This window comes from Sander lucioperca, chromosome 24 (genome assembly GCF_008315115.2).
Source record: "Sander lucioperca isolate FBNREF2018 chromosome 24, SLUC_FBN_1.2, whole genome shotgun sequence".
Classification (NCBI taxonomy): domain Eukaryota; kingdom Metazoa; phylum Chordata; class Actinopteri; order Perciformes; family Percidae; genus Sander; species Sander lucioperca.
The window spans coordinates 9,083,692-9,110,492 of record NC_050196.1 but is presented as its reverse complement, the minus strand read 5'-3'; the positions used below and the strand labels follow the sequence as shown (position 1 = coordinate 9,110,492).

The 26,801-nt window shown below is 41.2% G+C and overlaps 1 protein-coding gene across 14 annotated transcripts in view; it reads left to right on the top strand.

The window, feature by feature from the left end:
* The window catches only part of mcf2la (mcf.2 cell line derived transforming sequence-like a), a 49,844-nt gene that overhangs the window by 19,210 nt on the left and 3,833 nt on the right, over window positions 1-26,801 (top strand). For 7 of the 14 annotated variants that reach the window (XM_031292316.2, XM_031292317.2, XM_031292310.2 and 4 more), the window contains 27 exons: window positions 7,471-7,551; window positions 9,463-9,577; window positions 11,626-11,716; window positions 17,312-17,425; window positions 17,564-17,680; window positions 17,932-18,081; window positions 18,213-18,337; window positions 18,461-18,575; window positions 18,668-18,787; window positions 19,405-19,596; window positions 19,752-19,943; window positions 20,040-20,193; window positions 20,319-20,371; window positions 20,690-20,769; window positions 21,007-21,073; window positions 21,189-21,304; window positions 21,487-21,556; window positions 21,681-21,773; window positions 22,565-22,657; window positions 22,758-22,883; window positions 22,988-23,209; window positions 23,690-23,782; window positions 23,868-23,946; window positions 24,032-24,116; window positions 24,227-24,327; window positions 24,557-24,649; window positions 25,860-25,934. In XM_031292316.2, the coding sequence (XP_031148176.1) occupies window positions 7,471-7,551; window positions 9,463-9,577; window positions 11,626-11,716; window positions 17,312-17,425; window positions 17,564-17,680; window positions 17,932-18,081; window positions 18,213-18,337; window positions 18,461-18,575; window positions 18,668-18,787; window positions 19,405-19,596; window positions 19,752-19,943; window positions 20,040-20,193; window positions 20,319-20,371; window positions 20,690-20,769; window positions 21,007-21,073; window positions 21,189-21,304; window positions 21,487-21,556; window positions 21,681-21,773; window positions 22,565-22,657; window positions 22,758-22,883; window positions 22,988-23,209; window positions 23,690-23,782; window positions 23,868-23,946; window positions 24,032-24,116; window positions 24,227-24,327; window positions 24,557-24,649; window positions 25,860-25,934 (3,012 nt within the window). The other 7 variants (XM_031292314.2, XM_031292319.2, XM_035998482.1 and 4 more) reach the window with 5 other exon arrangements.

The window sequence follows — 26,801 nt, the reverse complement described above, 5'->3', positions numbered from 1 at the left end:
CATGAGAACAGGTCTCAAAGCTGGTGGAGTTTCAGTGCCACTTTGGCACAGATTGTGACATTATGGTGACCTTCTCCATGCACAAAGAATGGGTGCACATTTTTAAGATAACTTAAAAAGAGTGGAATCTCCAAGGAGAGAACTGCTCCTAACCAAGAAATACTCCACCATAATCTATCATTTTTACAATACATGTTTGTATGGATAAAACAAACAACATATAACATCTTAATTATAGAGCTGTAGAAGTGCTGATAGTGATATTACCCTTGCTAGTTGTTTCCTCTTGCTTACAGTCTTTATGCTAAGCTCAGCTAGCCAGCTGTAGCTTCATACTACAAATAGAAATATGAGAGTCTTATCAATCTTCTCATTTAAACAAAATGTTGGTCTATTGCTGTAACATTTAGCACGAGTTTCAGCTTCTCTTTGTCTTTACTTTGAGACCATGTAAAAGTTTTTGAAAGCTGTTGTTGTCCCTACGAATATATGTGCTAAATAGCAAGAGCAATATTTACAGTATTAAATAAATAAAGAGGTAGATAACTAGCTGAACCGAAGTATTTTTACATAATGTGACACTGGGGAACAGTAACAACTTTTTCTGTATTTTATTAATGCAATGTATGTATTTATTCATGTGTATTCTTGAGGAAGCGCAATTTTTTGCCATCCTAGATAATGAAATCTCAGCTAATTGTTAGTTTTGGCAACGGATTTGCTTGAGCGTTTGATGGGAACTTGGCCACCGAGCGGTTGCGTGTCTGTGTGTGTGTGTGTGTGTGTGTGTGTGTGTGTGTGTGTGTGTGTGTGTGTGTGTGTGTTGTGACAGCAGCACAGACTGCAGACAGTGGGACAGTAGTGTGTTGTTTTGCTGAGATGATGATGCCACCATCTATTCAGTAAATCAGGGCTTACTGCCAGTGATAGAGTCAGGCCTGTAGCCATTGTTCTGGATTTCTAACCGTTGCTGGATGTATGGAGGAAGAGCTTTCATCTTCTTGGCCTTCCCAAGACATACATGTAGGATGAAGCATGGCAACATCCAAAAAATAGGACTTAACCAAGAAAACAATTGCAGAAAGTCAATCTAGGTTTTTATGACACACATCTGCTGACAATATCAACAATTAATGAATAGCGTGAAATAAATCACATTCACTGATACATACTGTACATTCAAATTTATAAATTTAATTTATCATAATTCTTACAGCCTTATGATGCATTTCATGTGAGGTAATTTTCTCTGAATCTGAACCCTGAGACACCACGCGTCTGGCCACTTGTTACTGTCTGAATATTGGATCACTGAAGTGTCTACACTGAATGTAGGAATGCAGTAATAGTCCTTCTATTGGGATAGTGAAATTATGCATCCTCGAACAGGGATCATGAAGTGCAAATAAAAGTGAAATTATTCGGCATTATCTTCAGTGACTCCTGGGTGTCCCTTGATTTCACACTGACTGCTGAAGAACCCAGACAATCAGGATTGAACTCACATGACCATCTGTAATATTTTAATGTTCCTCTGGCTGCTGTTTTTTTTTTTCCTGATCCACACTAATTAAAGCTTTGGGTATGGGCACTACAGACACAGACATTCCAGGCCACTGTTGGTCCTGTGACCCAGTTGTTGTTTGGCATGGTGTGTTCATGCCCCTGTCCTGTGTGTGTGTGTGTGTGTGTGTGTGTGTGTGTGTGTGTGTGTGTGTGTCAGAGTGTGTGTGTGTGTCAGATATCCCACAGCAGTGACAGATGGAGCTTTGGTAAACCCTGACTATAATGTCAGATAATAGAGCTCAGAGCATGCAGACACACACACACACACACACACACACACACACACACACACACACACACACACACACACACACACACACACACACACACACACACACACACACACACAGCTGCAGAGCGGCTGGCAAATCCTTGCTTCTCTATATACAAATGCACACAATACAGCTGACCATCTTACTGCTGGAATTTAATACCCAACAACTTTTAAACCCACTCTCTCACACACACACACACACACACACACACACACACACACACACACACACACACACACACACACACACACCCCTAGTGCCTTCAAGTCTGCATTCCAAGTCAGTCCTTTCCATTTGGTACATACCAGAGCAGCAGATGGAGAGCTCAAGTGCTGGACGTCTGTCTTATGATTGTCTTGATCCTTTACTTTTATGATGCCATATCATTAGGCAGGATCAATATCTAAGATCATAGGACATCCTCTTTATCACAATATAGTTATATGACACTCTCATTATAGCCTAGAATATTAGGATACGTGTCTGTTGCATATTTTTGCATACATACTAATAATTATCATTTTAGGCAGCGATCTCAGAAACAACTGCTTGAATCTAGCTGAGAAGTCACTGAAATGTGGCTGTAATCTTGCAGCTACAGCATCCAAAACATATTACCTTAAATTTTATAAATATACTACATATTTTTCTTTGTCTGATGTTGGTTCTGTGTGTTGGTGCACCTCTGTGTCCAACCATGTCATGCTTGTTTTTGTTTGCATAGTCCTGTGTGTGTGTGTGTGTGTGTGTGTGTGTGTGTGTGTGTGTGTGTGTGTGTGTGTGAGTGAGAGCTGTCTGACACACAGCTCTCTGTGGCTTTGAACTTTGACCAGCACTGGCAGACATTAACCAGCAGAGAACAGCTGGCTGCCATGTTTGAACTGAAAATGTGTGTTGTACCAATGAAAACTTGTAGGAACATGACTGCAGAGCGAAAAATTGTGTGTGTGACAGTAGTAGACTATATGTAATGGACTGTACCTTGAGACTTAATTGGGCTCTTGTCTCTCTTTCGCCACGGAGTACTGACCTAACCAAAGTGTGCTTCATAAATTGAGTTTTTACAAATTACATTGTAGAGGAGTGTTAGTTGTCATCTAATCCAAACACACACATATACAAGGTGTGTGCATTGTACTCCCTTATTGGTTATGTGTAGGGGTGAGATGCTGAGACAGATGATACTCCAAACCAAGACTGTGTTTTGGTGGTACTTCAGACTATAGTCCTGTTTGAATTGCAATACTTCATATTATTTAGTTAGACCAATACTGGCCTCATGATTTCAGCACAGTGATTCATTAGTTTAATCCTAATTTTTGAGGCTGTAGGCAAGATTCTAAGTGTCAAAAACAAAATTTTGCCAAAGGTGGTGTCCTCAAATTTGCTTGTTTTTTTTCATTCAACAGTCCAAAACCGTCAAAGATCTTTAGTTTTTACTGTTGTATATGACAAATAAAAGCTTAAAAAGTTCACATTTGAGAAGGTGGCACCTGCAGCCAACATTTTATAATTGTTGTAGCTCTAAAACAGTGATGATAGCAATTCTTGAAACAGTGGAAAACTGGAAAGAAAGAGATGGCCACTAGAGCTGCACGATATGAGTAAAATATGCGATGTGCAATAACGTTGTTGAATATCGTGATAACGATATTACATGCGATAAATGGACACATTTTGAAGTGTACTCAGTTCTGCATTTCTGCTGCTTTCAGTGTTCTGCTAAAATGCAAAAAACTGCTTGTTGAATTTAAAACAAATAAAAGGAAGTCATTTTCAACTTTCCTTTATTAAGCAAATTGAACATTGAATTGAATATAAAAGGCTCCACTAAAAAAAGAATGACAGTTCCATTTTAAAGTGCAGTTTTCTACTGATATTTTCTTTCAACTAACACAAAAAATCTCTGAGTGTCTTTTGTGATATGTCACAGCCTTTTGCGATGTGTATATTGTGACCGTTGACGTCGCAATGACGATAAAAAAAACAATATATTGTGCAGCCCCAACGGCCACCTCATAGTATATTAGTTTATGATATAGGTTTTGGTGTCGCATGTACTTTACAGTAACGTGTTGTACTGCTGTTGACCCCCTACAGCAGAGAAAACACATCCACAGTATCCACTAGCACCAGGCCAACACATTAAATATGTAGGCATGTGTAAAGAAACCCTGGCCTCCACTTCATCCTATTGAGACGAGAGAACCTCTATGCTCTTTTTTTTTTTTTTTTTTTCCGACTGCCTCATTCCTCCTCTTCCCCTCCTCCTTCTCCTCTCCACTATCTTTTCACCTCTAAATCCTCTCTCACACATACAGACACACACATACAGGCATTCAGCGGGAGACACTCAAGAATCGGTATGATTCAGTTGGCTTTTACTTGTCGTTAAGTTTGTCCCATAAGTTATGACACATGCTAATGCAATACCTGTTATATCAAAAGAGCACCTTTGACTTGAAAGTATACTGAACTGCTGAATAGAAATGCAGATAGAGCGGAAGTGATCCTGATAAAACAGAGTTGAATGGTGTAATATTTAGTTTAATGGGCAGAAAGTTGGATTATGTATCAGTTTGCCCCTTAGCTAAGCCCCTGGAAAAAAGGATGAATGAAATAGTGAAGGGGTGTCTGGGCTTGGGGGAAGGGTACAAGGAGGTGGAGGGACATTCTTTCTAGGCCCCCCCATAATCACTATTTGTGTTTGGCTGCATTGCCCCACTTTGTGTGTGTGTGTGTGTGTGTGTGTGTGTGTGTGTGTGTGTGTGTGTGTGTGTATAAAAAAAGGGGTTCACTTGCAGCCTAGCTGCTATAGTTTAATTTCATTCATTCGACTCAGGACAAAGCAGGGAGTTTTAGGGTTTCAGCACCAGTGAAAAGCAGCCCGACGCCTGAATGTCTGATATGTGTGCACCGTTCACCCCTATAGGCAGCATCCATGGTTTGTTTCAAATGGTTAGTTTTTTTTCCAGTAATATATGTACATGTTCTGTAGAATCCCCAAAGTTAATTTATTGGAATGCAAAAGACAGGCTGAGGCAAGCCATATTTTATTTCATAATATTCAGAGAGATGAAATTGAAGAGAGCAACAGCGGATATTATAAACTAGAGAAGGTGTGAATGCCGACTGTTGAAAAGGAGACAATGAACTGCATTACTGGCTTTAGTGTGTATGCAGACCCAGCTGAAGGAGTATAAAGAGTTGGAAAAGTGGGAAAGATTCTAATTAGCAAATCTCAATCAGCCGTGTGTTCCCACCTGTAATTAAAGGTTGCCATGGTGATGGTAACTGCTGAGTGACTCCTGGGTCAGTTCATTTAATAGAGAATCAAAGGCTGTGATTCCTATCGCCTACATTTTTACATCGTGAGAGAGAGAGTGCTTATAGTTTGTGAATGGTAACAACAGATACAGAGGCCTGCCTCCAGGTTTTGACTAATGGGTTTGAGGTCAAAGACACGAGCACGCGCACACACACACACACACACACACACACACACACACACACACACACACACACACACACACACACACACACACACATAGATAGATACAGTAGAGTCAGACTGTAGTCAGAGCGCTGCACATGCCTGGCTGTGCTCCAGAGTTTGGGTCTTAACCCGAGCTTACTGCCTGACACACTGAACTGACAGCTGGCCCGACAACACACTGAAACACACACCCTGACATATGACCACACACTCGCTCACACACAGTCTGAACATCTGAGCATTTCATAAACACAGCCATAACTCGTTTATGCTTTATCCATTGTGTTTTCATAGAGCTATACGCATTCCAAAGCACATCCTCTCTTCCCATCTCTTCCTCCTTTCTGGTTTCTGCTAATTATGGCAGAGCTGTTGTTTTGGGTTAAATTACAGGCTGGTTGACTTTGCTCGAAGCTCTGTGGTCTGTTAAGGTCTATGGAAGTGGACTTGTATTAGTGCCACGTTAACCATCTCTCTAAACAATATCCTGCTTAAAATTGTGTACATACCCTCTTTTGGACTCTTAACTCTTTCCCTTCTTCTTTCCTACTTTTGCTTATCAAGAATCCCTTCTATAAAATCTCTCACTCATTTCTTCTCTTGCCTATTTCCTTCCTTTCTCCTTTTCCCCATCTTCCTCTTCTGTCCATGCTGCTTTTTCTGTCAGTGTGATATTTGATCCAGGGTGTTCCTGTATATGTGTATATGCACAGACACGGGATAATTTCTGAATCACTGTTCTGTCATCTTAATGTAATACCCTGATATAAGGAGCCGTGTGTGTGTGTGTGTGTTTGTATAACTACATTGTTGCCTATTTAATCGTAAACAGCTGCCTACACTCTCACACATGCTGCTCAAGTGTGGACTACACATGAGACCTACAGTGTGTGGTGTGAGTCACTATCTAGCCAACGGTGCGCTGACACACTGTATATAGCATTAGTGAGAATCTAAGCTCCTAATCTGTCGGGTTTCTTCATCATATGGAGCTGCTGCAGAAAACAAGTGACCTCTTTTCTAAAAACAGTTTGCTCGGTTTGCACTTAGATGGTAATTATTGCCTCTCACTGCCAGCCCTACCATACTGCTTGGAAACCTTGCCACACTTCCCTCACACCACTCTCAGTGCCAGCCTGTGTCTACACACACACACACACACACACACACACACACACACACACACACACACACACACACACACACACACACACACACACACACACACACACACACACACACACACACACTTTACAGCGATGCTCCTTTACACACACTAACATGACAGAAACATTACAGTTTTTATTCACAGAAACACATACCAGTGTACACAATTAACAATTATCTTCCTTGTGTTTGGCATACATGGGTCACACATAGCAATGGGTGGTGGAGAATGCTTTTTTTCTCTGTCTCTCCATGTCTCAACGGCCTAATGAGATTATTGTAATCCAGCTTGGCCGTAAAAAGGAGGACGTCTAAATGCTGTTTACCTCCCTTTCTCCTCTTTGCATTTTCTCATGAAGTTCATCTTTCGATCTCCTCTTTATTTCCATCTTTCCTCCTTTTTTCCCCACTTCCTGGCCTCCTCCCCTTTTTTCCAGCTAAAGTGCATACTGTATACATATATTTTTTATATTTTTAAAGGGAAGAAATTAATCAGTCTTTACTGTAAATCAATATAGTCTCAGTTTATGTGTATCTGTGTATTTAACAACAAGGCTAGGAAAGGTTAACAAGGCAGCAACACCAATAGCAAGCAACAAGTTGATATACTTGATTGAATTACATGTATCTGTAATAAAAATAGGTTGGCTGTTGGCTATAAAGACCAAATGGGTCACACTGGATTATTGGCTCTATATCCCAACTCTGTTAAGCAGCTACAACACTCCCGACAGCCTTATTTGAACTCCTGTTTCTCCTGTCTTTGTCATCTGATCCCATTTCTAACTTTTGTAATAGACAGTCGCCCGACCTCTTCAGCCAGTGCAGTCAGCTATCCTTAATTGCAAACCGCTGATAACTTTCAGCATGTTTGCCAGCTTTACAGGGTGATAATACAGATGTGTTTTATGTGTGGAGACATAAGCATCTAATAAATATATCTCCATCTCTCTGTCTTTTCTTCAGATGACATTCTGCAGAGGGAGGATGGTCCATTTGCAGCAGAAATCGGCCATGAACTCCAGAAACAGTTTGCCATCCTGCCAGGTTGGCTTGATTTTCTTTCTCTCCTGACCGTTGACCGAGGATGTGGGGCACTGTGTGAACCTGGGCAGCCAGTTTAAATATAACTGTGTCTTCTCATGTAATTGTATAGTAGGATTTAGTGATACTTAGCTTGTGAGAGATGCTCAATTTAACCAAATTGAACAATTTAACTGCAACTCTAAACAAACATTTGCAAGTGATGTTTTCCTCCATTATAACAAAAGTAAAAGTGCAGGTATACCCAACATGTTGAATAAGCTTAGCAATACAATGAAATGAAGCAATGCGTTGCTGTTGAATTACTGTGTTAGACTTGCAGTGAAGTAAAGTGGTGAAGTTCAGGATGAACTAGTAACCTCAGATAGGTCTTAAATAGGCAGCATGGATTAGATTAGGGAATTTGGTTGTTGGTGCAAAATCACATTAAAGTAAACTAAAGTGGGGATTTATTTAAGGATAGAGCAAATTAGGATTATTAACACAATGCAACAGAACGACACATGGAGTCTAAACAAATTTCTGTGGGGGTTTTACCCTGAATTTACAGAAGATTCTGTTTACCTGATTTCCTCTCTTTCGATCGGGTAGATCTGTTAAAGGTAAGGCTGGGCAATATATCGATATTATATCGATATTATATCGATATCGTGATATGAGACTAGATATCGTCTTATATTTTGGTGTCTTTTACTGGTATAAGTGTTGTCTTTTACTGGTTTTAAAGGCTGCATTACAGTAAAGTGATGTACTTCTCTGAACTTACCAGACTGTTCTAGCTGTTCTATTATTTGTCTTTTCCCCACTTAGACATTATGTCCACAGTACTGATGATTATTTATCTAAAATCTAAGTGTAAAGATATTTTGTTAAAGCACAAATTGTCAACCCTAGAATATCGCCGCAATATCGACATCGAGGTATTTGGTCAAAAATATTGTGATATCTGATTTTCTCCCTATCGCCCAGCCCTAGTTAAAGGCTTTCAGTCCAAAGTTTCAGCAGCTTTTTCTTTTGTCAAACTGTGACAACATTGTACTGGTGATGAAATCAAAGTGAGTGTGTGTCTCTGATGACAGGACAATTCATGTTCAACACAACAGATTTGCCATCCAGATTCCAGAAATAGCTCCACTTTTGCTCAGTCTGCAGACTTTAAAGTGGCATCGCCGGAAAGGTTATTCTGGACTTTTGACAATGATCTCTATTTATGTGTGTTAATTTAAACTGTGTGTATTAACTGAGGTGTGCTGTAGCTTCAGAAGCATCAACTTAATTAACCATTTGCTGTGTCCCCTTAATTTTCTTTAGACATAAAAACAATTTTGAGGTTTAGCTTTTGTTCCGTTTATTTTTCTTGTAATTAAAATGTGATGTCTTGTTTCTGTTGTTGTTTCACTAAATAGCAACTTGTCTTGCAAAGTAAAGTTCTCATGTAGAGTTTGACATTGTATTTAAATCTGTACACAAACAGCCATTCACATCAAAATGCACACATAGCAACATGAAAACAGAAATCACGTATGTACACAGAAACACACACTTGGGGCCCTGTGTTGGGTTACCATGACAATAATGCCTGCCCAATGACGGCATGTGAATAATTCATCAACACGATGATCTGCTTTGCAACTTGACCCACCAACCAAAGAGAAGTGTGTGTGTGTGTGTGTGTGTGTGTGTGTGTGTGTGTGTGTGTGTGTGTGTGTGTGTGTGTGTGTGTGTGTGTCCCTTTTATAAGTTTTTGTCTTTTGTATAGGATTAGAATCCTTGAAATGAAAGGACCCAGAGAGTGTATTTCCTCCATTTAGAAATTGAGAATACAGCTACAAAAAAAGGCCCAAACTGTAATCTTTTTTTACTCATTTGATCTTTAATCAGAGTTTGCTTCATTACTGACCTCTATGTCTCCAGGGGGCCGCGGGATGAACGGCAACCCTATCATCATCTTCCCAGAATTCCCAGATTTCAGCGAGCTGGAGGAGGAGGAGGTCCAAAATGTCCTCAGCTACCTCAGCAGCATCCCCAGGTTAGCATCACGCACACACATGCACACAGCATCTTCCCCGCAGCTTCATTTGGTTTGACAACAAACAAACTGTGAAAGGAATCTGGCCAATTTGTGAAGGTGCAGTACCACCTGGAGCCAACAGATGTCAGCACAATACCAAAGGCCTGCCATAAGGAAAGAGCCACAAAAGAAACATAAATAAATAGATTTTAGAGATAATGAAAGATTGCAGGAGAAGCTATTTTGAGAAATTATGAGTTCCAGAAAGGAAACAAAAGATATTTTTGAAGACCTTAGATGATTATATGTAGATATAGATATATTTTTTCTAAATAAACTACCACAATAATCCTAACCCTGAAAGAAAGAGGTTTTAGATGAGGTTAAACGTAACACGATTTGTTTTGCTATAATTGAATTCAAATTAAATCATTATACACCTCCATATACACCTCTTTTCTTCTCTCTGTCCTTTCTCCTCCTCTCCTCCTTTATTCTCGCCTCCCTCTCTGTCCCTCCTCCCTCTCCTTTCTTTCACCTTTCCTTTACTGCTGAGCGCTGCACTCCCATCTCACACACACACGCACACACACACACACACACGCACGCACGCACACACGATGGCGGCCTCAGTTTTTTTTTTTTTTTTTTCGTGTCTCATCACCTTTCATATCCCACCCCCCCTCTGAGTCCCCTCCCTTTCTCCCCACTAGCTATTTGCACCCAGCTGCCAATCGGCTGCACTCTGAGCTCTGATTGGTTGTGGGAGAACAGCAAGATGCAGGGCTTAGTTTTAATTGGCTGAGGGTGGGAGGCAGGTGGTGGAGGAGCAGAGGGAGAAGGAGAAGGAGGAGGGAGATGCTCTTTAAGGATGTGAACGGTCACCTCTTTCCATCCGGGAGCTGCAAACAGATGATTGTGGATGCAGGATATGAACACTGACAACGGAATAAGGAAAAATTAAGGAGGAATGGATTATTGCTGGATGCTAACAGTGGGATATTAAGCATTTGTGTTCTTTTTTTTTTGTCGTGGAATAGCAAAGCTTTCCCCCAGATTTCCAGCCGGCTTCATTCATGTGATCTGAATATTTTTTCCAGTAGGGATGGATTGAGGATTTGATGTCGCAGCGTTCACTGGGTAGTGTAGTGTGTACATTTTCTTGGTATGTCTGTGTGTGATGATGAAAATTGGCTAATGATGACACGCAGATGGACCAACTCAGCAGTATTCGTATGTTGTCCCCACAGTGTGTGTATGTGTGTGTGTTGTGTTTGAGTCCTTTTTACTTGTGTGTTTATGTGTCAGGATGCATGACAATTTGTCCAGCAGGACCTTTGCTGGAAATACTACATTCACACACACACACACACACACACACACACACACACACACACACACACATAAGCTTAATGATGTTGTTATATGGCACTGCCTGTGGAATGAATGGCTAGATTTTCACACACACATTAACGCAGAGCCAAGGTTGTCATGGTAATCACAAGGGTCTCTCATTATCATCACTGATGACAGATGATTACCAAAGACACACGGTTGCTATGAATGTTTTAACCTTACTTAGTATTGCTTTTTAAGCCCTAAATACATTTTTTTTCCTGTTGTGAAGACCAACAAAGACCGCTAAAGTCGTTTTTATATAACTTTTATAAATGCTATTATGTGTCAGTTATAGTGACCTGATGATAGCAGCTGAAAGCTCTAACCAGGCAGTGACTGGTAACACTTTACCGTACAGCCTTTTACTGAAAATTATGTATTTTATATTTTTGTTTACACACAGAATCACATCACCAGCTTCCCTGTTTGAGAGACAAATACTCTCTGGGAAATGCAGTGCAGGAATATCATAGTATTGGGTGATTAGTACCAAAGATAGAGATGTATTTGAAAAGTTGCAACTTATTTGAGGATTGCATATTTTTTGTGATCAGGATAAAACCTGATCGATAGAATTAGTGGGACATTAATCTATTCCTTCATCCTCATCTTGACAACGTCAAAAAATGGTTTCCTTGGTAATAACAGTGTATGCTTCTCTTTTGCAGCGTTGCTGCATCAGGAGTGGGTTTCAATCTGGTCATCGACAGACGACTGGATCGATGGGCCGCTGTCAGGGCTACCCTGCTCCGCATCGCAGTAAGACCATGTGTGTGTGTGGGTGTGGGTGTTTGTGAGACTGTAGTGTGCACTGGATTAGTTTGTTTGTGTGCATCATTTGCTGATGAAGTACCTCTGACGACTACAAATGGCTGTTTTGGTGTGTGTGCATTACTCTACACGTGGTAATGCTTGTTTAAACATGGATCTGTGGGTTTAGTTGCTGGTGTCAGCTGTGTGTGTGTGTATAATTTGGTTTGTCACCACTTAGAGTAATGGATGTTTTCTAGCTTGTACAAACTGTACATTATGTGTGTGTGTGTGTGTGTGTGTGTGTGTGTGTGTGTGTGTGTGTGTGTTTTTATTCATTCGCTGTGTATAGAAAGGACATGTACTGGCAATTAGGCCAATTGTTTTCTTTCAGGATGTTGAAACGAAGCAGGATTGGAGTTAAAAATAGCATATTATGCTGGAGTCGGTGATAGATTCTCGCAACATGTGAACATAGTGTGTGCAATGAGATACTGTCCTGTTGGACATAAAAAGTCCAAACTGGTTGAGCCATTAGTCTGATTCTGTAATTGTGCCATTGGCCTACTAGCCTACTTTTTGGACAGCGTAAAACTTTCTGACACGTTGAATTGAAGAGGCAATAAAAGGGATCCAGGGAATTGCTCAAAAGTGGAAAGTGGGGGATGAAGAGGCAAGAGGCAAAAAGCTAGAGAGGAAAGAGAATCTTGGAACAGAAAAAAAAGCAAGAAAGAGGAGTTGATTCATTTCAAAACATACTTGAGAATCAAAGTGACTGCTTTCTGAGGCCCTTAATATGAAAAATAAAAAAAGTAGAAAAAGAAACCGTTGTATCTGAAAGAAATGTGTGGTTAGGGTGAGGTTTCCAGATACTAACACAGCTCCCTTCATGATATATTTTGGAATCAAGCAGTTTCCTGGATTGTCCTCTCCATCTTTGAATCATGACTAGCTGGCTCTGCCAACATGAGGATGAAGCTTCACCACACCCTACACATCTGTTGTTAAGATGCTCCACCTGTATTACACCACTTAGCATGTTCAATATATGCAGATATATGCTAATATATGCTAATTGGACACTGATTATAATCACAACTAATGGTCTTTCCATGGAATTTCTAAGAAACTATCCCCACTGTGACAATAAGCCATTATGAAGCTCCTTGCTTCATTATGACTCCACCAAGTCAGTTTAACCTGTACACACAAACATCTGCACACTCAAGACACCCATAATGGACCATTCCAGATCTGTTATTTTATTCCAGTCCATTGGCCCAGTACATGTCCTTGAAAGGGACGTTGATGGACTGTGGGTTGCACTGATAGCAAGGAACCAATCAGTCATGGTCTCTCTGTTATAATTGGTGTTATCCATGTGAAAGAATGAAAAACAAACTAAGAAACATGGAAAAAAAGTTGTATTTTGTAGTATAAATTTAAAAAAATAGTATTGATTTAGAACACTTCAACTAACCAAAGTCCTTTTTAATTAAATAATTGTATGTTTTTATCAATGACCAGTGACTGACATTGTATCAGTGTTATAAAATATTAGTCAGACGAACCCTGATTTTACCCTGAATAGTTTGACATTTTAGGAAACACTCACTTTTTACTTTTTTAACACACACACTTTTTCTACTGTTATTACCAACAGTTGGATGACAAGATTGATAGCAGTCTCGTGACTGTCCATACAATATGAAGCTTGAGCCAGCAGCCAGTCAGCTTAGTTTAGCATTAAGACTGAAAACAGGTGGGGGCGGGGGACGAGAACAAAATCCACGTAGTGGAACCCGTGAAACTCATTAATTAATTTAAAGTTTGTTTAATCAGTATAAATCATCATCATATTTGTTGACAAAAACTATGGGAAATAATAGCTTAGATAAAATGAGTCCCATAACCGATCATACCCAGTCTTTAAGACGTGAGAGAGGCAGGTAGCAGAAGCTTCTCAGCAGGATCTCCTATTTTCCCTTTACCTCTCCTGCTGATCACCCCCCCCTCTATCTCCCTCCTCTTTTTCATCCATTACTTCTCTTCTTTGTTCTAGTTTTCTACCATCTCTTTGCTCCTTTGAGTCATTTTCTATTTCTACTTCCCACACAGCACACAAGTAAATAACAAGTGTGAACACTGCATTTTTATTTTCAGCTCCATTTGTTTAAATGTGTATTATTTAATACCAGGCTATTGTTGAAAATGAAATCATAGTGTTAGAACTGTAAACAAAGACAGTGGTTGAGGTTACTGTTTATCTTTTCTGTTATGGATTATCATTTCTGCAGCTTCCTGTCTGATGCTGTACAGCAGGTCATCAGATTTACCAATGACCGGCAGGCAGGTTAGAGGCTGGTAGTCTTGTTAGCGGTGCCTTTTTGGTTAACAGTATATCTCAAAATGATCGCAGTAGGGATTTATTTAGGCCAAGATGCTGCGCCTGGCATGTTTTCGGGATGTCAAAACAATTACAGTGCAGTTACAGAGAAATGTTGCATGATGCAAATGCCGATGACATAAAAAAAAGAACAAGGTAATGAAAAATGCAATCAAGACTTTTATCAGCAAAGTCAGGCCTTTATTTAGTCATACAATATACTTAAATATAAATCCTGTTCAAAAATATACACCAGATGATCAGCTTTAATGTAGGGGAGGTGGAGTGTGTGAATGGTATCCCAAAAAGGCCATGATGGAAGCAGGCAGCATTATAACTTAACCTGAAGGCATTAGGAGCAGGTGGTGAGAGCGGTGTCTCGCACACTCTCCTCCTCAGTCCCCCTCGGGCCAATCCTCCACAGTACATGTCCTTCTTGGGCAATGCCCGCTTTGTCCACCAGCCAATGACACACAGTCTTACTGGAGAATGAATGTCATTCGACTTCCCGTGAGGCGCTCTGCTCATCAAGGCCATTCAAGGTGGCCCGCTGCTGTTTGCTGGTTTCACCCGCCGGAAGAAAAAAAATGGCAGTATTGTCATGTAAAGCCAGAGATTAGTGTACATGTTCAGATGCTCACACACTGCCATGTTGGTTGTCTGACCAGTAGTTTTTAGTCTCATGTACAGTGATGGAATAAAGCGGTAAATAAAACTAAGGATGAACTTTGACATCTAGTTTATAGTCATCATGAAATAAGCAACAATTGCTTGCTCTCATTAGCATAACTTTCTGTATCTTTTATGGATACTTAAACAACAGGCTTCCACTTGAGCACTGTAGATCCACCATCCAAATACCAAAATGTATTTAGGACAAACCACATGCTTTTGCAGTCAAATGATGATGGCACACCATCATCTCTGTTGCAGCCCGTCTTTGTGATTTAGGGTAATAAATATGCAGTCATTGAAGCATTGGACATTACTGCAGGGTTAGAAACAGATAGCTCTATCATCTGGTGCAAAGGAGAGGCTTGAATTTGTCACATTTGTAACATAACAGCTAAAAAGCAGTTACAGTACAGCAGTTCATCTCTCTTTTTATGTCCAAAAGCAGTGATATAGACAGAGGGGGGTTAGAGCATGTGGAGGGAGGTGGTTTAATGTGGGGGCTATCCAACTCCCAGGAGAACAATGTGGATGTCATTAGAGGACATGAATGTAGGGGTTTTCCTCCCTGAAAGAATATAAATCACCCAGGTCAACAGAAAATGATATTCTAATCCTAATCATTTATTTATGTGTATTTTCTATCTGTGAGAAGTGTGTGTGTGTGTGTGTGTGTGTGTGTGTGTGTGTGTGTGTGTGTGTGTGTGTGTGTGTGTGTGTGTGCGCGTGTGTGTGTGCGTGCGTGCGTGTGTGTGCGCATCGCTTTTATGTATAAGTGTGTATCCGGAAGATGTGTATGCACATTAGCATGTCTCGGTTCATCTGTCAGGGGGATGCACCGAGCAGATTGTGTATTATCATGTTAATGCAGAGGTACAAATTAAACCAAGACCTCTCAGGGTTTATTAAATTTAATGGATTCCAATTACAGATATATTGCTTTCTGTGTTTTGTCTGGTGTGTTATTGGTAGAAGAACATTTTGCTTATATATATTCAGCTGATAAACATGCTGAATTACAATTCTACTTTTTAGATGCAATTTATTCTTTCCTACAGCTTATTATCTGCAGGTGTGAATTGCTTTAATTAGAGCTTAAGGGAGGGTGTGGTGTTATTTAAAATATTCTGTCAGTTGCTTGGAAATTGGAAAGGAACTTACCAACCTGGCTGTCTTTCATAAGCATCATAGCAGGTGGAGTGTGTGTGCGTGGGTGTGTGGGCCAAAAATAAATGACTGGGACAGCAAAGTGGAGCTGCAGCAACATAGACACAAAACAAGATCAGTTACTCTCTGTCGCTCTTACTCTCTCTCTCCCTTAATTTATCACACACACACACACACACACACACAGTCTTTCTCTGTATCATCACTCTCGCTTGCATCCCGTCATGCACTCTCCATCTCGCTCCATGCGTTTTTCAAGGAGGATGGTTTCCATGGCAACACCTTGCAGGCATTTCATGACTGTAATGTATGTGTGCCTCTGTGTGAGTGCAGGTCTTCTTGTAGACTAAATTAAAGCCATGTACAGTATTTGTTTTACTGATTCTATCAAAGCAGTGTTATGGGTTGTAATTCAGTTGAAAATATGCGTTGTGCTGACAATGATGGATGCAGGCAGTGGGTGGCACCATCTTATAGAGATTGTGGGCACCAGTTACTATGTTGTTTCCTCAAATAATGCAATAAAATCCCTGGTCCCATGGTCAGGTTATAATGTAATTCGCATTGCTCACTAAAAACCACTACTACTAAAATTTTTATTTTAAAAGCCAGGAAAAAGCAGGAATGCATATGATGTTTAATTGGGAGGTGATCAGCTTTATACTTCTTGCATATTTTCTTGCGTGTGTGTGTGTGTGTGTGTGTGTGTGTGTGTGTGTGTGTGTGTGTGTGTGTGTGTGTGTGTCTGTGTGTGTATGTGACCCTACATTGATTTATGATGCCTGACAGGTTGAAGCAATTCACCCAGGGTTTTAGAGGAAGCTATGACCAATACAGCCTTTCAGCCGAGTGGCCTCTTGGGCTGTTGTCTGTGTAAAGGCAATTCGATATGCTTTTAACCTGTTAGTGTGGAGGTGGAGAGAAAGAAGCTATGGTTACTCCCAAAGACCCAGACTAATTTACCTTGTAGTCACAGATTTCTAGATGGAAGGTGTAACAGGGGAACAACATCTAAAGATTTGTAGGAGATTTAGTGGATATTAAATCCCAGAAAAACCTCTTCATGGTTCAGGATTGCAGCAGAGGGACGGCTGTCACACAAGTGGGCTCCATCTAGCTACATACCTCTACAGCAGGACTCTAAACCTGGAGTGTTAAAGAATAAAAATGATTGCATAGAAGTGATGAAAGCAGCTATTTCTTTCAATCTCACTATAAAAACAAGAAGTCAAAGCCTGATTTTCAAAATATAAATCGATGCATGTCACTAATCTTTACACTGGCTAGACTATTTCCACACCTGATTTTCTCTAAAATGGAAAGATACACATACTAATAGATTAATAAAAAAATTCTACCTCCCCTTTTTCCTCTCTCAGGGTTCATTTCCAGGGAACTTACACTTGGTTCTGGTGTTACGTCCCACTACTTTGCTCCAGCGGACTCTGTCAGACTTCCTGTTCAAGTACAACAGGGATGAGTTCAAAATGAAGGTGACTTGTACATTGCACCTGTCTCTTTCTTTTATTTATTTATTTATTGCTTTTGTTTGAATTATTCTGAAGTTCTTTAAAATTATATTTGAACACATAATTCTTTATATAATCAGTTGGTGGTGCGTGTTTTATCAGGTGGTGATGCTGAGTTCAGTGACTGAGCTCCATGCCTATATCGACCCAGGACAACTGACCACAGAGCTGGGAGGCACGCAGGAATACTGCCATGACAGCTGGATCTCACACCGTACTGTATGTGAACACACACACACACACACACACACACACACACACACTAGCTTAATGAGGTTGCTATATGGCACTGCCTGTGGAATGAATGGCTAGATTTTCACACACACACACACACACTCTTTTACTACTTTTCGAAGTACCTATTCTCGCCCAAGTTTTTTGCACATGGCAAAATAAAAGTGCATGCACATACTTCTGCATGATTTTACCAGTTTGACTATTGTTGTACGAACTGAATGTCCCCTCCACAGGCAATCGAGGCATTTGCCCTCATGGTGAAGACCACGGCTCAGACTCTGCAGGCGTTTGGCACTGAGCTTGCAGAGACAGAACTACCTAACGATGCCGAGGCCACCATCAACCTGCTGCACACTCACACTCTGAAGAAGGATCAAATGAAGGTCGCATATGCCTTTCCGTGCATGTTAACCCCAATCATATGTCCCTCTGCGTTTTCCTTCTTTCTCTCATAGATAGAGATATTTGCTGTTGCCTCAAGAGAGCTGAAGAAAATGATTTGTTAAATTTCCAGGAGGACCTGCAGGTGGCGCTGTCTCAAGGGGGACGCCTGTTGGAGTGTATAAACGAGCCTCTACAGACAGACCCTGAATACAGCATGACCTACGATGAACTGGAAAACTTAGCTACTGTACAGAGGTAGAGGACCGAATGAATGGAACCATAAATAGATGAGGAAGTCGTCCCTGAACGCATGAACAAATCCTCTCTCCTTTCTTCCCATCACTCCTCCTCCCTTCTTTTCCCCCCCCTCCCTGTCAGACTCCTGGGTCAGCTGGACGAAACACAGACAGCATTTGATGATTTCTGGGAGCGTCACTGCACCAAGCTGGAACAGTGTTTACAGCTCCGCCATTTTGAAAAGCACTTCCGTGAAGTGAGTTGAATTATGGGAAGTGTAATTTTGGAGAAATTAGTCAGGTAACACGTGTGCTCATGGCACAGCATTAACAATGTGTGTGTTCGTAGGTGCGCCCCCAGCTTGACGTGACATCGGAGCGTTTGTCGGGTTTCTCCGAGGTCAGCGTAAGCCCCGCCCACGCTGAGCACGTCCTCCGAGAGCTCAGCAGCCATGAGGACAAGGCCTGTGTAAGACACACGCACGCACGCACACACACACACACACACACACACACACACACACACACACACACACACACACACACACACACACACACACACACACACACACAATCTCCTAACCCGTGGAACAGAAAACGCTTGTGCTCAACACTTTCACCTTTGATGCATCCTTGAAGCCATATGGCTAAGGATATAATCAATATGATACCCTGTTCCATCCCCCACTCACTGGGACTGAGTGGAAATAGATGTGCGATAGACAGAGTGGATCCATATAATGATACATATTGGACTTTTTCATGTGAAAATTATAAAATGTAAAGCTGCTGCTTTGCATGTTGGCACCGACTACAGGCTTCACACATGAAAATACCGATATAGGTCTTAAAAACAGAAAGAGCTTGTCTGATTTGACAACTGATTTGTCCCACTCCATCCAGCATTAAGTAATGAACGCTGCACTCAGAGGGAGAGGACTGGGGAAGAGGACGAGAAGAGGTTGTTGTTCATTTGTCAGCGATTGATTGATGATGTGTCCACCGCTGTTAGCTGCCAAGCCAGTGCTCTCTATGTATCCTTAAGTATATTCTGATATTAAGAACATCTTCAATGTGTTTCAATAGGACGCACTAGACCGTGCCCTGTCCCTGGCCAGTGAAGGTGACAGGCTGATAGAAAATTCCCACTATGCCGAGGACTCCATCAGGCCGAAGTGCAGCGAGCTGAGAGGAGTGTGCGAGGAGATCAGCTCCACTCTGAGAAACAAGAAGAGCCTCCTGCTCACGGCGTTGGAGCTCCACCACGCTCTGGAGAAGGTAAGTCAGATTGTATGTGCATAGGAGATAAAGAAAGATGATCCGCTGAGCTTTCCTTTGTGTTATCATTATTTGGAGTTAAGTAATAGAAGAAGGAACTTTTCCCAGACTTTGGGGTCCAATATTTCTATAAAACTTTCACCCCCCCCCCCAAGGCTTCACGGTGGTGTGAGGACGGCATCTTCCTGTTGGCCAGCCAGCCAGTGGACCGCTGTCAGTCTCAGGATGGAGCTGAAGCAGCTCTGCAAGAACTCGAGCGATACCTGGACACAGCGCCGCTACACACCCTCGCCGACCGCAGCGCCATCTGCTGCCAGTATGAGGCAGTGCTCACTACTCAGCTCATGGTCAGCAGGAAGTGGATTTAACAGATGACATTACATCAAGCGTATCTTTTAGTCAATTCACTGCAATGTCTATGTTCATGTTTGGTCTTCAATCAGGACCAGGTAGAGAGAGTTTTCCAGAAGCAAATCTCCGTCCAAGAGATGTTTGAGAAGAGACGCATCAGCCTGAAGAAACTCGCTGCCAAACAGACCAGACCAGTCCAGCCAGTAGCGCCAAGACCTGAAGTGAAGTCTCCACTCTCCTCTCCTAGTAAGCCTGGATCAATAGATAACCTGATTTAGTGAAAGAGTGCAGCAGTCGTACCAAGACTTGGCTCTTCTGACCTGGTTAGTGGAATAAGAGTATAAAAACATTGTTTTCTCTCTGTCCTTCAGATCAAGAGAGAAAAGAGAGGAGATACTCTGCAGATAATGCCATCTGCAAAAAGGTAAATTTATGACTACTGATCAATTGTTTGGCAGTGAATATTAAACTAGGATTTAGTTTTTGATGATCAGTTAGAGGTAAATATATATTTTTCATTTCATTTCATGTTTATTTAATAGGGACAGATGCTACCACATAGACACTTGAACAACAGTACTCCAATGTACAGCACCATAGCATTTATAGCTATTGCTAATTTCCAATGCCCGTCCCTACAAGGGCTTTTAAACGGTCATAAAAAAATAAAATAAATATTTCTCAAAAAGGTTGAGATGTTTTTGTCAAAGCAAATACTATCTATGAATGGGTGTGTGTCCAGGTGGAGTCTCCCATACATAACGGTGGCACCAGACATGCTTCTCTCTCAGAAGAAGAAGAAAACCTGGCAGTACTTCGGCGGTAAGAGGGTCAAAGGTCATCCTCAGAGCCATAGATAAGAAAGCAGTCAAAGGACAGTGATACTGTGATCACTTTTCTTTGTCTGTATCACTTTTAAGGTATACCATTGTATTTAAACCAACATCCAAGTATTTCAGTTCTGGGGTCTTATCTTAGGGAGCTTTGGAGTGAGGGTGACAATATAATAGCATGCAGGCTTCTGCTAACTGAATTTGTATCTGTTTTTCTGCGTTGCAGCCACGTGATGAATGAACTGTTGGAGACGGAGAGAGCATATGTGGAGGAGCTACTGTGTGTGCTGGAGGTGAGTGTCCGTCACCTTGTCACTTCAAAAGACTACTGAAACGTAATTTAGTACATGCATCTATTCTCTATATCAGCAAATCTGTTGATTTAATGTGTGTAATATTAAACTCCAGGGCTATGCAGCGGAGATGGACAACCCTGCCATGGCTCACCTCATCCCCAGCACCCTGCTGAGCAAGAAGGTCGTCCTATTTGGCAACATGTCTGAAATCTACCAGTTTCATAAGAGGTATGCTCCCCCCGTTTCCAGTCTTTATGCTAAGCTATGCTAACCGGCTGCTGGCTCCAGTTTCATATTTACTGTATAGATGTGAGAGTGGTATTGATCTTCTCATCTAACGCTCAGCAAGAAAGGGAATATCTTAACATAACCTAAACTCTAAACCTTTGTGTCATGCCGTTTGTCTCCAGGACGTTTCTAAAGGAACTGGAAGCATACACTGACTGCCCAGAACTAGTGGGCCGCTGCTTTTTAGAGAGGGTAAGCACTTACTTCTTGCACTCTGGTCTGGACTTTTAAAATAAAGTCAATAAAAAGCCAATAAAAGAATCTTAATCTTAACAAGTCAAATCAGTGACAGACATAATTTCATTTCTCTCTGTAGATGAAGGACCTGCAGATCTACGAGGCGTACTGCCAGAATAAACCTCGCTCTGAGAGCTTGTGGAGACAGTGCTCCGACTGTGCCTTCTTCCAGGTTGCCCTTTCACCTCTCACCTCATACTGTATAGGGGTGGGAAAAATAATCGATTCTTAGATGCATCCCGATTCTCTCTAGAATGATTCAATTATCGATTCTGATAAGTCAATAATCGATTTAAAAAAATAAAAAATGTGTTGATTTTTATTTAAAAGTCTCCAGACAAGTACAAATCAGAAAACGGAGCGACTGAAAGAGGATGGGATAATGGACAACAACTTAGAGTTTAGGCAAGAGTGCAGAAAAAAAAACACATCAAAATGGCCAAATGATCTAATAAGACATACATAAAATAATTAGGCAAAACACATAAGCTGTTCATCTACTTTATCACATTACATCTGACCACCTCATGTTTCATGTTCTAAGAAGCAAGTATCCACCTTTAAACATGACTGAGCCTCTGACATGGAAGATTACTGTGAGAGAAGGTGACTTTCACAAGCATGTTTAAGGCTTAAGCATGGAATGACTACAAAATAAAAATCTCAGTAGACAAAGCATTTCATTAAAACTTGTGTGTGACAAATATATGTCAAAATCTAAGCTTAGCAAACTCTGAGTAGCAAACTCAGATTTATGTATATTTTTAAAAATCACGCATGGAAATGTACATAAAAAAAATGTTGCATCGGTAATCGATTTAGAATCGAATCGTTGGCCTCTGAATCGGAATCAAATCGTGAGGTGCCAATCGATTCCCACCCCTAACACTGTAGCAACACCCTTTTTGTGTGAACAATAAACTCAAACAAAGTATCCTCATTGGTTAATGTTTTGTGAACAAGGAGTGCCAGAAGAAGCTGGAACATAAACTTGGTTTGGACTCCTACCTCCTTAAACCTGTCCAGAGAATCACCAAGTACCAGCTACTGCTTAAGGTGAGCTGTGTCCATGTACTGTATATTCTGTCTGTCTGTCTGTCCGTGTGTGTTTATTTCAGACTAACTGTATTCTCCACTTTGTCTTGTGTGTTTGCAGGAGTTGTTGAAGTACAGTAAGGGCTGCGATGGCTGTGACGACCTCCAGGAAGCTCTCTCCTCCATCCTGGGGATCCTGAAAGCTGTTAACGACTCCATGCACCTCATCGCCATCACAGGATACGAGGTCAGAGAAATTACACCAATGATTCTGGGAGATGTGCTCATTTAGCTGGTTGGCTTGGGCAGGAGTGGACCATAAATACCATATCTGTCTTTTCCCTTTTTCAGGGTAACCTGTCGGAGCTGGGTCGCCTGCTGATGCAGGGCTCCTTCAGTGTGTGGACGGAGCATAAAAAAGGCCACGCCAAGGTGAAAGACCTGGCCCGCTTTAAGCCCATGCAGAGGCACCTGTTCCTGCACCAGAAGGCCCTGCTATTCTGTAAGAGGAGAGAGGAGAACGGGGAGGGCTACGAGAAAGCTCCGTCTTACAGCTTCAAGCACTCCCTCAGTGTAAGCTCACATTGGTCCAGTGGTGGAATGTAACTGAGTACATTTAATCAAGTACTGTACTTAAATCCAAATTTGAGGTACTTGTATTTTACTCGAGTCAAGTGAAATGTAATATATATAATATAATAATGTCAATACTGAAATGATTAGACGACTAAACACTTAGTTGGATGACAGAATTGTTTTGATCGTTTCCAGTTTCTAAAATGTGAGAATTTTTCTGCATTGGGTACTTTTAATACTTTAAGTACATTGTTCAGATGATACTTTCTTACTTTTACTTAAGTAACATTTTCAATGCAGGACTTTTACATGTAACAGTGCATTTTTACAGTGTGGTATTAGTACTTTTACCTTAGTAAAGGATCTGAATACTTCTTCCGTCACTACATGGGTCAGACTTGAGTTCATATTTGGGCTCTGGATAGGCGGCTGTAATGAAGGATCAGGGCTGACTGTGTGCTTTCATTCTCCTCTCAGATGAGTGCAGTGGGCTTTACAGAGAACGCTAAAGGAGACAACAAGAAGTTTGAGATTTGGTGCAACTCCAGAGACGAAGTTTTTATAGTCCAGGTAAGATCACTCCGCCTCACTGCTTTGACAGATGGAGAAGGAACCCCATGACTGTTAATGCTGCGTCATCATTTGTCTCACCCAGGCTCCAACAACGGAGATTAAAACCGCGTGGGTGACCGAGATCCGCAAAGTTTTGACCCAACAGCTCAAAGCCTGCAGAGGTATCGTGAACACACAAAGCCCCACAAGCTTCTTTGCATTTCTTCTTCTCTGTCTTTTGCACAACATACCTGCTTTCAACTGTAGTTACTGTTTTAGATGCCAGTCAGCAGAAGAGCTCAGACTCTGTTTTCCCGAGTCCCAACAGCAACAACACCTCCATCTCCCTCAGGTCTCTGTCTAAGCCTTTCAGTATATACATTGCACACATAAGGTATGTACACCAACAGATAAGATGCCTTTTTATTTATTTTTTTCTTCTTCTTCTCTTCTATTTCCCAGTCCCTTTCGTAGCAGTGGTCAGAAAAACCAGAAGAAGCAAGAGGAGAAGAAGGCGGAGATGAGCATGATGTCTGACTCCTCTTCTTCGCCGAAACACAAAGGTGAATGTTTGATAAACGCTGCATCCTCACACACAGACGTAAGGATAGTTTATATTAGTCAACTATGGCTGAAATGCTCCTACTAATAGCTGCTTTTCTTCATCACCTTCATCTTCATGGTTCCTCTTTCTCTCTCTCTACCTCTTTTATTTTTATTTTTATTTTTCCATGATCGCAACACTCTCTTTTTCTTTTCCTCCTGCTTTCCATCTGAAACCATTGTTTCCAGATGAACCAGTGACCAGTCCGACCACTGACAGGTCTTCAGTGGCTAAAAAGCGTTTTACTTTGCAGGGCTTCAGCAATCTCAAGAGTCCGAAAGGTAATGTTAGCAGAGCGAAAGAGGTTTTTAAAACAGGCATACAATGCTTAGGCCGGTTACACACTAGATGCGTCGCGTGAGCGTGTCAGTTGTGTGGCGTGTCCGTTTATATTTCAGCTCCCATGTTAACAGGTTAGAGCTTACACGCTGCCTGCGTGACACGCGCGTCTCAGGCGCAGGCCGAAAACGCGTGCCTGCTAGAAATAGAACCAACGCCTATTTTCCACGCGACATGCAAGCGTGTTGGAAGCGTTTCCAGGCAAAATAGAATAGGAAAAGATGTTTATATGTCGTTTAGGCACGAATACATATTAATAAATGACATGTTGATGTTTGAAAGTCTCTAGGTTTTGATATAAATGCAGATATAAATGTAATTTAAAAAAAGATTATCGATTTTCGAATATTGTACCTGTCAATATAGAATGAAATATTCTGTAGCCTATTTTGCCGTCAATACTGCCGACGTTGTCTTTGCTGTAATCAAATCAGTCTATATTTATGTTTAACATGGTATTTCATTTTATCAATGGGAAACATACATGTGTCCAGACAAGGCTAGCAGCAGCAGCGCCGCGTCAGACACGTTTCTGGTGTGTAAAGACATAGAAAAATCCACGCAGCTGACACGCAACAGAAACGCCACGCTCACACCGGTGTGTAACCGGCCTTAGACCAGTTTAGTGTGATTAGTCCGCTACGGTGTGTAGCTCTTGCATTCTTTCCTTAACGAATGAAAAGGTAATTTCATGAGCACTAAAACAAAAACAAAAACACTAAAACACACCCTTAAATTATATAACTAAAGATGGACAGTGTTTTCCTTCCAGCCAGTATAATTATCACCAGGTCTACATTAAATCCAGTTCATTATGTTTAATTTATGTGCAGTGTTTTTAATTAATGATCAGTTATTGCCCCCAGTCTAACCTGATTCAGAGCCTGATGCAGTATAATTGGCTGTTGTGAGAACTGGTGATTCTAGTTTTTATGTTGCGGACACTCTGCCTCCCGCTGCTAAAAGTCAAACATTACCACTGCTGGAGTTCTGGAGGCTTGAGGTCACATTTAATTACAATATGTACACGCTTCTCACTGGTTTAGATATTTAATGACAGTGTTATATTCTTGCTTCTCTGAGGCTGTTCTCTTTCTCACTTTTCTCTTCGTCTTCCTCCCTCTCTTCACTTTTTTCTGCCTGTGTGGCCAGGCTCGGCCCTGAGCCCCGAGCACTGCGCCAAACGCCACTTGGTCAAGAGTGACCCCACACCGTTTGGGTTCAAAGGTATATTGTCGTCCCACAATAGGGGCCCGTCTAATTCTAGAGGCCATCATTCATCCTCCCATTCCTCACCACTAAAGTGTACTCCAGTCTGGTGTGTTTTCATTGTGTAGATTTCACCTGCGTCTCACATAGAGGGCTGAAACAGGATAAACCAAACATTTATCCAGCAGTAGAAGTTGTTCCTCATACTATCACCCTACATTTGTCATGACAGTATTGTACATGTGTGGAGAAAGAAATGTGTTTCTGACTATCTGCAGGTCTTGGAAGTCTTCAAATCAGTTATGTAAAGAGCTTAAATAACATTGAGTTTATTATCCATATCCTAAACCCAGTTGTATTATCATCATGATAGATTTTCTTTAGACCAATGAAAGCTCTCCATAAGTATGTTTTGGCTCTCTGGAACCTGCAGATGCTCTGTGATATTTCTTTTTTTTCTGAACACTGCAGTTGCTATGTGCATGACAACATGTTTTTCACAGGTCATAATCATTATCATCATTGAATTATTGAAGACTCGTACCTTTTAACATTTTGGGAAATATGCGTATTTGAGGCGTTGTATTGGAATACTTGCTGAGAGTTAGCTTAGCATAAAGACTGGAAACGGGGGGGAAACTGCTAGCATTGCTTTGTCCAAAGACATAGATATATGGACAGATTTTGTTTCCTTTGGACAGAGCCACGCTAGCTGTTTCCCCTGTTTCCAGTCTTTATGCTAAGCTAAGCTAACCTAACCGGCTGCTGGCTCCAGCTACATATTCTCCATACAGACATGGAGAGTGGTGTATCGATCTTTTCATTTAACTCTCAGCAAGAATGTGAATTGAAAAGTGTATTTCCCAAAATACTTTGTAAAAGATG